The sequence below is a fragment of the Glycine max genome, chromosome 8 (assembly GCF_000004515.6).
Source record: "Glycine max cultivar Williams 82 chromosome 8, Glycine_max_v4.0, whole genome shotgun sequence".
Taxonomy (NCBI): domain Eukaryota; kingdom Viridiplantae; phylum Streptophyta; class Magnoliopsida; order Fabales; family Fabaceae; genus Glycine; species Glycine max.
This window is the reverse complement of record NC_038244.2, coordinates 8,611,124-8,624,504: the sequence shown is the minus strand read 5'-3', so window position 1 is coordinate 8,624,504 and position 13,381 is coordinate 8,611,124. Positions and strand designations below refer to the sequence as shown.

General features: G+C 33.0%; 2 protein-coding genes and 1 long non-coding RNA gene across 4 annotated transcripts; 2 read left to right on the top strand and 1 right to left on the bottom strand.

Moving 5' to 3' along the window:
• Positions 1-1,202: 1,202 nt before the first annotated feature.
• On the top strand, positions 1,203-7,733 carry LOC100794161 (UV radiation resistance-associated gene protein). Its single transcript, XM_003531181.5, has 6 exons — positions 1,203-1,576; positions 3,646-3,852; positions 4,317-4,497; positions 5,024-5,172; positions 5,756-5,977; positions 7,327-7,733. The coding sequence occupies exons 1-6, from the start codon at positions 1,394-1,396 to the stop codon at positions 7,447-7,449; spliced, it is 1,065 nt and encodes a 354-aa protein (XP_003531229.1). The 5' UTR covers positions 1,203-1,393; the 3' UTR covers positions 7,450-7,733.
• LOC121175289 (uncharacterized) lies at positions 6,054-9,307 on the bottom strand. Its single transcript, XR_005892541.1, has 2 exons — positions 8,259-9,307; positions 6,054-7,677 (listed from the first exon to the last, which is right to left on the bottom strand). It is a non-coding gene; the product is annotated as an uncharacterized lncRNA (long non-coding RNA).
• Positions 9,308-10,287: 980 nt separating this feature from the next.
• On the top strand, positions 10,288-13,097 carry LOC102666016 (small ubiquitin-related modifier 2). Of its 2 annotated transcripts, none has more exons than XM_006585093.4 (4): positions 10,288-10,607; positions 11,556-11,639; positions 12,313-12,462; positions 12,822-13,097. In XM_006585093.4, exons 2-4 carry the CDS (start codon positions 11,565-11,567, stop codon positions 12,891-12,893), a joined length of 297 nt encoding a protein of 98 aa, XP_006585156.1. In that variant the 5' UTR covers positions 10,288-10,607; positions 11,556-11,564; the 3' UTR covers positions 12,894-13,097. The 2 variants fall into 2 exon arrangements, with proteins under 2 accessions (XP_006585156.1, XP_006585157.1); XM_006585094.4 differs by having other exon boundaries at positions 11,518-11,639.
• Positions 13,098-13,381: the final 284 nt, after the last annotated feature.

The window sequence follows — 13,381 nt, the reverse complement described above, 5'->3', positions numbered from 1 at the left end:
TTATTCTTAGAGTCATATATTACTTTTTGAGAAGTAATGATAATACACATTAAATCATTGGAATAAAACGAGAGATATCACCATTAAGGATGACATATTTATTTATTCAACGTATCTACATCTAAATGAGACATGTGTTACTTTTATTTTTAATGGAGAAACTAATTGGACGTCATTGAATATACACTCAAAGGTCTTAGTGAATTTGATTCCCTGACCAGTCTTAGACTCATATCAAATTTGGGTTCAAAAAAATAAATAAGTGACTTGTATGATGGTGTAAGAGGTAAACCTATTAAGAAGAGTGTAAATGTGTGTATTTGAATGTTTCTCAATGCTTTAAGCGTTAAGATGCACTGGTTAAATTTGGTAGCAACCTTAGGAAGTTAATTAAGAGAAATAAATCTTTAAAACAAGATTCATGATCTCTTGTGAACCAACAAAGTTATACTTTATTGATTCGTGATATAATTTTATTTAAGAAAGGGAAGATCGTTCATAAGAAGAAAAACCTCCAGGATTTTTTTGAATAAACTCTTAAAGATAAGTTCATCTTATACTTAGGGATAATCAAGATGTAGTAAAATTTTTAAAAAATGTATTAGAGATCATCAATAAAAAAACATATGATTAACTCTATGTCTAAGTGTCTAATATGTCATAAAGTTAAGATAGAACACAAGAAATGTTGAAGATTATTTGGACCCTTATATTCTTTAATAGAAATGAAAGAAATTTTATAAACTTTAAAATTAGTTCACTTAAACTCTTAAATTTACAAGTCTTTATCGTTTATAGGTAATGCACAACCAATTTAGTAAATCAAATTATTTTCTATCTATTTAAGACAATCCATGGTTTACTTTTATGCATTAGAAGGAGACAATCTATAGGTTAGGTGAAAGAAAGTATGTTAAAAACAATATATTTAAAATTATGTATTTGATTTGAACAATAAAAAAAAAATAAAAACTTAAAAATTAAAATAAAGTAAAAAAAATGTGAATTAAAAAAATACATTTTTTTCCAATATTATTTTTTTCCTCTCCACTAAACACATCTAAGAGTATAATACTCAGTCAAAAGAGTATTAATCCTCAATTTTTTCACCACTTCAATTTTTTCAAATACGCGAAGGAGTGAAGGATCAAGCAGCAAATGTTCAAAGGCAAAGAAAGTACCGCGAACGTTTTCCACGTGTCCACTATTTCGCGGCTCAATAATCCAAAAAAAAAAAAAAAAACTAACTTTTGCAACATCCATTCTCGAAGACCAAGTCGCGATTTTCCTTCTCTCCCGTCATTTTCCCGAGAAAATCAGAAGAGGGGTCGATGAAGAGCTTGAGACCCTGATCAGTCACTCACTCACTCGAAGACGATGAGTTCGATCCGTGATGGAACCACCAAGCCAGATTGTCTCATTGCGGACTACCACGACTGATCCCGATCATGTGAAAGTCATTCAGTGGGACGACTTCCAGCACGATCTTGCAAGGTTGGCGAGTCTCTCTTCTGCACTCCACGAAGCCAACGAGAAGAAGCGGAATCTTCAGCACAAGCTCGAGTCCCTAATCCAGGTAGGGTTTTAGTTTTAGGTTTAGCCATTGCTAAATACCGAAACCAGGTTTACGATGACGGTGTTATCCTAAGTTTCTTGAATTTCGGGAGTTGTGTTTGCATTTTTGACGAGTTTACTGTAACGAATGAAAATTAAATGGAAATGAAGTTGGAATTTAGTGGCCGGAGGTACGGCGCGTTTGGTGTCGTGGAGAATGTGAGCTCGAGTGGCGAATGGAATCGCGTTCTGTGTTTGATTACGAAATTTCTTGGCGGAAGGAAATGGAATTGGGGAGGGGAGATGAATGTAACTGCATTTATCATGAAAATGAATTAGAAGCGAACTGTTTATTTATTTATTATTTTTTGTTTATTACTACTTACTTGTGGCCTGTTCGCAAATTAGGGTTTACCTTATAAGCGGATCCATTGGTTTATGCGTAGGCTATTTTATCCCCATTTTGTTTTCGGATTGTGGTTTTAAAGTTGGTGACCAAGAGGCTTTAGACCTCGACCACTGTTTAGTGATGTTGAGGTTTGTTATGGCTGGACTGGATGATCTCTCATTTTTCTAAGATGATGTGTATTTTTCAGTCTGTTTCTTAACCTTTGATTTCTTATGAACGCATATTATCTCTGACCAGGCACTTCTTTTGTCCTAATATAAATATTTACCATTTAATCTTACTCTTTTATCAGAATAAGGACAAGTAACTACATACCTTTGATTATAAATTATAACATGAGGCATATTTTACCTTTTATGGGAGAGGATTTAAGAGCAATAATTTTCTGATTTTACATGGATCATTTTGTGTTTTAAATTTTATCAGTGGGTCTGAGTAGGTGTACAATCATTGGTGTGTCACGACTTTTTTCTATTGCGTATCTTGGATCTTAACTGGTAAGTGTGCCCAACATGAGTAGATCCATGATATCCGAACAAAGGGAAATGCTTTATTCCCATATTCCAACTCAGAATATCCTGCAAAACATTGTAGTCAGTCACGCTATAGCACTGCTATAGTGGTGTTGCAGAGTGTCATGTCTATGGGCTGCTCCATGGAAGCCTGCCATGTCGCAACTCACCGTCGTGCCTGGAGTGACATGAATTGCGACTGCTATTGCATCAAAGACGAAATCCCCTTGAACAATGTCATTTGGTGCTGTTTATGAGGGGCAATCTTGGGATTTTCCCCCCTTCCCCCTTATATTTGATCAGAACACAAACTATTTCCCACTCTCACTCCTTTCAAAGGTTAAATAACAAATTACTTTCATTAGTCTCTTTTCTCTTCAACGCAAACCATCTAACCCAGAGCTCTCAACTGCATTGCTGGCCAAACCATGGCACTCTGGAGTTTCCGGCCAACCCACAAGCTGTGGAACTCTGGCACACCATTCTGTGGTCTCTACCTTGTTCACATCCTTTGCAGTCTGTTCTGTTCACATCAAAAGGGGTGGCCTCTTCTCTCTTCGATGTTAACCATCTGACCCAAAGCTCTCAACTGTGTTTCCAGCCAACTAACAATCTGTGGAACTCTTGTTCTGTGGTCTCTACTCACATCCTTTGGGGTCTGTTCCATTCAATTCAAAGAGGGGTATATATATGTGAGCATGTATGTGTTTTGTTTTCTCTTTCTTTCACTGTTGTGCCCTTTCTTGCTGTACATTTTTTCTCTTTACTCTAGCTATTAACTTCTGTGTTTGGCTTAAAATTATGACTTTTAATTATGGATATGTTTTTGAGAGTGCATGCACACACACATTATTTAATTTATAATTATATGAATAAATTTTGTAATAGTAGTCATCCCACTATCGTCTATCTTGCTGTGACCGTTTTTGGGGTTGGTTGCTCTGTGCCATTATCCGGGATTGATAACTATGCTGCTAAGATTATTTTAGCACACCAGTTCAGTCTTGTCAGGGTGTTGAGTGGTTTAGTTTTTGTTTTCACCTTGGGATGCTTTTTTGCGGTATTTGCTGTTTTCAGTTGACATCAGCCATGTTGAAGTTTCCAATATATAGGTGTATGGTTGATTTTTTGTTTTTTTATTTGTCCCTAATTAATGAGCCTGCCTAACAGGTCAATGCTGAATCATTGGGTCGGTTGAATGAACTTGAGGAGATGCGTCAGAAATTGGAATCAAAGAAAATGTTGATGGAGAATATGTCTATATGTTCTAGGCTGGCAAAGGAGGAAGCTAGCAAGCAGGAGGAGCAGCTTAGTGGTGCAGTGCAATCTCTTTTGGTGTCAGGGGGTGCTCTTTCTGTAACCAGCAGAAATCTCCAGGTGAGTTTATGTCATATTGTAGTTGATTGTTGATATAATATCCTTTTTTTTTCCTGGACATAATTAAATGTAAAATGTTCAGTAGTTATAGGGGGAATGCATTGTTGTATTGATTAAAAAAATTGATTCATTTTATTGATGCTGAAGTATGTGTTGCAAATTGACATTTGGAGTATTGTTCTTTTTTGCTTTTGACTGAATTTATATTCAATTGAATAGAGTATACCTTCCTTGTTCCACTTGTACCTGTCCTTCAGAAATGAACTTCTTGTTTTCTTTCAAATGTCCTCATTTTTTAAAAGCTTCCTTTTCTCTATTAGTCCGTGTGAGAAATGATATTGATGAATTTATTTAGCTGAACCTAAATAAGTTATCATTATTTCTTGTTTTTGGGGAAAAGGGGTTATTGTTTGTATTTTACTGGTGTTATTGTAGCTAGAAGGCTGATGATGCTTTTATTATAGGAATCAAGTAGATTACTGTCTGAAGAAAATGGTTATGTTCATCTGAGAAAATTGCAAAAGATGCTCAGGAAGAGGCAACAATATATGACATCTCAAATTTCAATGCTCTATCCTGTTAAGATCTTGGTTGGGCCAGCACAAGAGCAAGAGCTTGAAGCATATCCTTTAGGTAGCCTGGCAGGTAACGATTAGCTCAATAATAGTCTTTTTTCTATGTGGATAGTGCCCCTAAGGTAAAAAAAAATAGCTTAGGTCATGCAAAATAAGAAACTTGCAATTTAAATAAATTAAGAAACTTGAGATACTGGATGGTTCAATCACTATCCCTTAATTTCTTACTGGCACCTTGGATATAGTTCTTCCTTAAGTTGGGCTGTTGTGTTGAAAGGGTGTCTTTCATTCTGTACTTCATCTGTCTGATGTTTGTGCTTCATGTCTTGTTCTTTTCTTTGATGCTTCTGCACTAGTATTGATTATTGACAATGACCTTAAATTGTAATTTTATAATTTAGTTTGGTACAGTAGATTTTGATATGGTTGATCCTTTGGATGCTCGAGAAGATCATAGCTATTCATTGAATGTTAAGTATAGTTTATCTTCTGCTCATTTAAATGATCACAATTTTTTTTGCTAATATTCACTGCATTTCTAAGGGATACTTTCTCTGGATTTTATTGTTAAAAGTTTCATATATTTCATTACTCAGGGACTTCTGCTGGACTTAAACCAATTAATCAAGGATCCTTAACAATTCATGGTCTGCATTTGAATGTGCTATCTTTTAGGAAGATGAGCTTTTTCACTGATAAAAAGGAAATTCAGAATTCTGCTACAGCCCTAGGATATGTTGCACATGTAAGTATTAGTAGAACCTACCTGGCCCTTTTTTGCCTCAGAACTGTTCTTGTTATTCTATCTTATGCCTTTTGTGATCCATTTCCAAAATATTTGATGTACAACTTCTTAATTGTCATATAATATTTGGTTTAAATACCTTTTTCATCCTTACTAATATAGTGGTTTCTAAATTGTCATATACAGATCGTGGTTTAAATACATTTTTATAATGTCCAAACCTTCAGTTTTTTGTTCTTCCATTACAAAAATGCTTTCATGACTAATGGGAAGAGCCAAAACTAAAAGGTTTGAATGTTAACAAATTAGAAACATAAAAATTACTGGGATTAAAAGTGAAAACTAGTATATTTGCAGGGATGAAGAATGTATTTAAGCCTTCATATTTTGACATGGCTTATATATGGCAAACTTAATCGTCAATGCTTTTTCTTATCATATACCAAACTTCTGTGTTTCCAGCTGCAGCATTTCTTATTGTAGCTCATGTGGATGACCGTTGAGCTAATAATTATTGAAATGTCTCCCTTTTTATATTTTTTTATTTATTGAAATGTACTTTACTAGACTGATTTTCTCGCAGGCTGTTTCACTTATAGCCTCATACTTGCAAGTTCCTTTGCGATATCCTTTACGGTTGGGTGCTTCTCATTCATATATTATTGACAATGCACCTTCAACAGAGCTAACATCGTCTGAAGCTTCATCAAATGCAAACATAAATGCCAAACATGTGAAATTTCCCCTTTTTTTAGAAGGTCAAGACACAACAAGAGCAGCTTATGCTGTTTTCTTACTAAATAAGGTATATATTATATTTGCATTGTAGTTACTCTCAATCTTTGAATTTAAGTGCTCTGTTTGAACTAAGGCAATACATAACAGGGATAGTCTTATCTTGTTCATTGTTTTCTTCTGAACTCCTGAGAAAACAATTTAGTGCATTTTTTTGCTGACACTTTCTGCCCCTTATCATTTGTCTAATTTGTTTGTTTGGATCATGGACTTTTTATATTCATTGATGACTTTATACATTACACATATTTTGCAAGATTGCCGGATCTGCGTTTTGCTTTTGAATGGTTAGCAGTTTACTTCCCATTTGTTTCACGCAATTAGCTTTCTGGCTATGATTTTTGTGTTGTTTTTTGTAAGACAAAGTATTCTACTTTTCTGGGACTCTGCCCAAAATTTCCAACATGTTGGTTGATTTTAAGAAATTATTTTGACCTTGCTTTTATGTTTTTCTGTTTAATGAAGAGAGACTGAATTGGCAGATTTCCATTTTACTCTGAGAATTAAGTCCTGTATGTTAGCTTACTGGAAGTGAGGATGGGTCCTCCACCAGAATTAGTTTTTTTTTTCTTTCTATTTTTTTTGTTTTCCCAACCCTTTGTTTGAAATTTCACTTTAGAGGGCAAAGTAACAAATCTCAGTTGTCAATGAGAAAATCAACAGTAAATATTACATGTGCATGCATAAGTGCATAACCAATTGTGGATTTATTGAAATATTAACCGTTGATTTTTTTTTTATCAACAGCTGAGATTACTTACTCTAGAGGAGCCAAATGCCTTTGTTCGTTTCATGACATGAAAGATTAGAAGTTTGTTTTTGATTTATGCTTACATGAGATGCTTTAATTCTAAGAAACATCTGTTCAAGAACTCATCTCATGTTTTCTTCCCAAAGGTTTACTCCTACCAAAAAACATAATTATGATTGTTCTGCAGTTGAATTTCCATTGTCAAGAAATCATCACCAATTAAAAATGCATTACATACACTGAAAAATATAATAAAATGCACCTTACAATATTTTAGACCATTTGATTTTAACTGCAGGACCCTGCAGTTTACAAACAACTGCAGGTGATCCTGTTCCCAAAATTGAGTAGCAAGATTAACACTTATATTGACAGGCTTTTGGTTTTGCATTGGTGTTGGCTGGTAGGTTGGCTTAGACTTTTAATTCTGTATTATAACTCAAATATGGTTTCTCATACTTGGTGCCTTTTTTCTCATTAATTTTTTTCTTGAAGTGTGGTTGTCTGAACGATATCTGATATATATAGTACTGTGTACAGTGTACACATTATCAGTCCTAATTAACCTTGACTTACTGCTCGTTTCTCTCGTGATTTTCTGATTGTAGGATTTAGAACAGCTTTTGAATTTCATTGATGCCAAGACTTTGGGGCCACGCCATGTATTGGCTAATTTGAGGGAGCTTTTAAGGACTATCCAGTCTTCAGCTTTTATAGACAACTTGATCTAATAATTTTCTCTACTGTAAGTCTGTAACTTCCTTGTAAATTTGATTCTTTTCTTTTAATTCTTGTCCGGGTGCAATTTTTTTGGTGCACCTTCCAATGTAGCATTTTTTTTATCAAAATGGAGTCAAACTTTCTATAATGGATTTGGTATTCTTTCAAAAAAAAAAATAGAGTATAGACCGCTGCTGAAAATATTGTTCTTTGAGAAGAACATAAAATGTCGTGCATTCCTGCAAGGATATCATGTATAAGACAACTTTTGGAGAAATTCATACATTTTGCGAAATCAAGAATGAAATCCCTCTTCGGATGAGAAACGGAGATGTAACGATTTATCAAATTTTGATGATTTTAGTACGTGATGTGAATAGTTTATTTGAATTTTTTTTCAGTTAATTTTGTATTTTTATTATTATTTGTGTGTGAAAAGGCTTTCCTGGAATGTGCTTCACATAGAAATTGATTTCCTAGTATCCGTGCCGTTGTTGCAAGTTACTACCAACTAATAATGATTTAGGGTGTGCTTAGATTTTTGGTGAGAGGATCTAAAAATATGTTTGAGACTAAAATTAATTTGGGGTTTTGTTTGATTATCCCTGAAAAGTATGTTTGAGAGAAAAATTGTCTAAAAATTCAATTTCGGTGAAGTGAGATTTTAGATATTTTTGTAAACTCAACTTGCAAACTAAAGGTCCCGTTCGAGATGGTTTTCTGTTTTCAATTTTGAAATTATTAAAAATTAAATCTAGTTTCAGTTTTGAGTGTTGAGTTTTAGTTTTGAAATTTTAGAAGTTGTTAATAAGTTCCTCACCGTTGCTATTTTGTGAAACCCATCTCCGACGTCCTTAACTCACTTCCTTCAAGAAGTCCTAGCAGTGCGGTCATCGGAGCATCAAGTCTTCTAGCTTTTTCGCTCTCCCCCGGTGCCCTTCCCCTTGCAATTTGGCACCCTTGACATCTTGGGCCGAATTGACATCCTTGCCCACCGCCTCGGCCTTGGGTACGAGTACGCACCCTTAATTACTTCCTTAATTCGTGAGGGCTTCTCCTCTCTGACTAGAAGAAACCATTGACATCTTTAGCGTCAAGCAGAATTGTCTCATCGTCGGCGCGTAGGTCCGTGGCTCGCTCATCCACTCCAAGGTCGACCCTGACCTCCTTGTCGCTTTCAAGGCCTGTAGTGTCGAGCTCCTCTATGAGATCTGTCTCCTCAGTGCCTCGCAGCGTGTCACCGCCACGCGCTTCCTCGTCGAGAATCACTGCGGCAGGAAGATCGTGTAGGAGCTCGCACGTTCCATAAAGGATTTCATGAGCTAGCGTGGGAATAAAGGATTGGGAAATGATGAAGAGAGGGATACAATGGATGCATAGGGTGTTGTGCGTGTTCCGATGGTGAGACTGAGGATTGGGGAGGAGGCAGAGGCGAGTTCGATGGTGGTGTTGTCGGTCTCCGTGGCACAGAAGGGGGAGATTTTGCTGATCTCCACGGTAGAGGAGAGACGAACAACAAGGTGAAGGAGAAGTGTGGGTTAGAATAAACCAACAACTAAAACCCACAAACCTATTTTTATTGTTTTTGAAATAAGTTGAAACTAAGTTTGAAAAGAAAAAAAATTCAACTCACAATCACCTCAAACGGGACCTAAGTTTGTAAACTTTAATTTTAACATGCATTTAAAGATTCATCTTCGTTTGGGGTGCTATTCAAGAAAAACAGAAAAAAATATAATATATTCTCTACACTCGAGAGGGGATATAGTAGGAGAATGGCATCAATTTTTTGTTTTAGTTTTCTTAAAATACAATCTTCTTGTAACATAAAAAATATAAAAAAAAATTACGTTAACAAATAATATCCTAAAAAGTATAATTCTTTTAAGTTTTATTCATTTTTTAATTAAAATAAAATATTTTTCATATAATTTATTTATTTTTTCCACTCACTTTTTATTTACCCAAGCAAATAAAGTAAAATTTCCCTATTTTTATTTTCTATTGTCTTTTCTCTTATTTCTTTCATTTTTAATTTGATTTTTTTATGCATTATAAGTGAAAAAATTATTTTGTCAACTAGTAAAAAAAAGTATCATAGATATAATTTTTAAATCAAATTAAATATAATTTTAAAATAGGTTTTGTATAAGTTGACTAAGAATATCTCCAACAGTGTTGATATAAATAATCTAATTTATGTTATTTTAATCTTAAACAACTTAACTGATTTTCTCTCTAATGATTATTTCTATTAACAAGTTGTTTAACTTGTAAATGTTTTTTCACAAAAAAACAAACAAAAACTTATAAATATTTTATTTTTCTCTCTTATATTTAATACAAAGTCATGAAAAATAGTGGTTTATATAAATAAATTTCTCAAATTTTAAACAACTCAAAATTACATGTGGACATGTGATATTCCAAAATAATATTTTTTTTGTTAGACAACTTCCACTCCCCACTATACTCTAACCAACCAGTTGGTAATTGAATAACAAATGTGAAAGCCTAAATTTTTTTATTCTTCGATTCATTAGGACAAAAAATACTAATTAATCTAGAATTTGGTCTAGAGATAAGCAAAACATGAATAAAATTTGTTTCCATGAAAGCCTAAAACTTTGCTTCTAATTAAATTTACACGGTAATATTTATACTTCCAATTTAAATAGAAACGCAAAGGTGTACTGTTTTCTTCTTCTTTCTTATAAAAAAAACAAAGTGCAGAATAAATTGAGAGAGCTTATATTTAATAAGAGGCCAATTTCGGAAGCTACATTTAATTTAGTAGGCTTGTAGCTTCTTGCATAAAAAATCTAAAGAAAGAAGAGCTAGGCCAACAACATTGAAAGCTATCAAGAGGGAATCAATTCCCTTTGCAGGCTGCAGCAATATATCGTCATCACCTTATGAAAAGTAACATTGGATATTAAACATCAATTTGAAAATGTACACAGTAGAGAGATTCTGGGAACTAGGAGCTTTGAAAAATTGCAGCCTTTGCTAAATAGCAATATATTTTCTCCCAGTTCATTTTAAAATTCTGAAAGAGAAAAAACTACCTGAAGAAGTTAATTTAAACATCACATTTGTCTTTCTCTCCTTCCACCTTTTCTTGAAAGCCTTTATCTCAGCTTCAAGCCTTCAACCCTCTCTTTTACAGGTGGGTTTCTTTTTCCTTTTTACTTTTCATTTTTATTTTTGTGTTTTTTCCTATTTTTATGCCAGGTTCATCGTTTGATTTGCTTTCGTTACTCAGTTGAAATAATTTGCTGATAGCTCTTGTGAAGAGCTCACTCAATATTATATGTGTGGATTGCAATGTTTGGTGAAAAATTTGATGTTCTACCTTGAAAATATATAAAGTACTTTCTTGTTTTCTAATCATACGAATAATCAGTTTTTTTGTGACTCGTTGGTAATTGAAACTCAGCACTACTCAAGGAACCTCTCTGTCATTAATGAAAAAATTATTTAGGTAGTCCGCAAGTATATAATCTCAACCAATCTTTATATCATAAGTACTTAGAATTTTCAATTATAAAAAAATAATTAATAACATTGAAGACCAAAAAAATATTTGTATGTGTTATAAAAATTAATAGGGATCATAATAAATTCTCGAGTCCTATTAATTTATCGTTCTTAACACCTTTTAGAAAACAGAAACAAATACTACAACTAACGTACAGGCACAACCATAATAAAATGGTTTCGGCTTTCATTTGAAACCAAAAAGTTATTGTGCTCACTTCTCTGTCCTTTTGGTGTGTTTTGTTTTTTATCTCTTTATTCTTCCGCACCTTTCTGATACAAGAATAAAATTAAGAAAATGCATGTACCCACCCTTCTTCAACTTAGTGTGGCTTTGGAGGTTTTGCTTCACATTCTGACAGAAAAACAGTTTATTTTTCCTACCCATCTCAATAGTTTCTGGGCCATTTTCAAATGCTATTTGGGAATGAGACCTAGTTTTTTGGTCTTTATAGTTTAAATATAATTAAGAAAAAAAAATTATTCTTCTATATTCAAAAAGAAACTCATGGTTGGTGGAATTTTTGGTTTTGCCTTAGGTTTGTGAAATCTTACATCTCTCCCCTCGTGTGTGCAGTAGAAGAATATGGCTACTAATGGTCCACTTAAGAGAAAATCTCCACCAGATGATGATTCTGTCAACTTAAAAATCAAACTTCAGGTGTATGCATGACTCTTTCCACAATAATCCTTTTTTTTTCCTAATAATTTTTTAGCAGAGTCTACACATATGTATAAATTAAACAGTATGTACCAATCTTCTATAAATATGTATTGGCATGTTGATGTAGACCTGTAATGTCTATACAGATACTGATTGTCATATTGAACAAAAGTTATATTCATGCATCAAATATTACATGATATATTTTTTTTATAACAAATGTTATATGGAACTGTGCATAAAACCGTTCCTGCCTAATTTTTTTAGGGCTAATTGTACTTTTAGTTTTTTTTATATGCATGTGATTTTACTATTTTAGTCCTCACGTTCCGCCAATTGAATTTTTTAATGCATCATAATTGTATGATTTTAATTCCTTTGTTTAATAGATCAACACCAATTTTTTGTTAATATATATACATGGAGGATTAAAATTGTATAATTGTGATATTTGAGAGATATAATAAACACAATTGGAACCAAGGACTAAAATCCTACAATATATTGCAACACTTAAAAGAGACCCAATTGACACCGATAAAACTTATGAGATTACAATCATACATTGTTATACTGAGAGACATAAAAAAAAATGGAATTAAGCTAATTTTTTAAATTAAGAATTCAATACAAGATTCGAGTTCTCACCTTTTTCTTCATTGAACCGTAGGATGGGCGTAATTTGTTCTTCAAGGTGAACCGGGATTTGAAGTTAATTAATGTATTCAAAGAATTCTGTGATCGACAGAATTTGGATTACGAGACGCTGAAGTTCATTTATGACGGTTTTAACATTAAGGGGAAACATACAGCAAGAATGGTTAGTTTCTTTCATATGAAGTCACACAAAATTCTTAGTGTTCATATATATTTTCTAATATTTCATAATTGAGAAATGTTAATAATATAATAGATTCTCTAATTTATTCTTTTGAACACATTCTCTATGTTAATGTGTCTTTCTTCTAATCAATAGTAAAATGTGTGGTAGAATGAATTGAATGTGCTGGAGAGAATGATGCTACCACTCCTCATGATTTCTTCTTTATTTAGTGTTGTGCATGACATTTTATTTCAACCTATTTACCTTTGTTACTGTGCATCTACTTATAGTCCTTTTTCGTTCATACAACTAACCTATAGTTTAATTTTTTATATTACTGTAACTTGATATTCCAGCTTAATATGGAAGATGATGCTGAGATCGTGGCCATAAGATCACAAATTGGAGGTGGTGCTGCAGCACTTTGACTCTTGAAAGCATTAGCTAGGAAATGGTTGTTGTAATATTGCTTGGATCGAGTTTGTTAATTTGCTTAACTAATATGGTACATTAATTATCAGAAAAAAAAAAAATACGCACCTTAACTCCTTGTATACCAAGCTTATATGTTAAACTTGAGAGGTAGTAGTAACTAATGTACTCAACAAAACTGAAGACTAATTAAGGACTTAGGAGAGAATTTTTAGTATTATCATTTTTATTAGTTACGTGGCATTTTTTTATTTTTAATTTGATTTCAAAGGTATGTTATTTATTTATTTTAAATAATATTATTACTTATATTTAATTCATCCTAATTTGAATTTGAATTTTAAATTTTGAAGTATTGCGATGAATTTAGAAGACGTAGAATAATGTATTTTGATTTTAATAATTTATTTTATAATAAGCTTTATCGTTTTAATTTTATTTAACGAAATAAAACTAATGAATATATCTTTCACCAGAGTTTTTT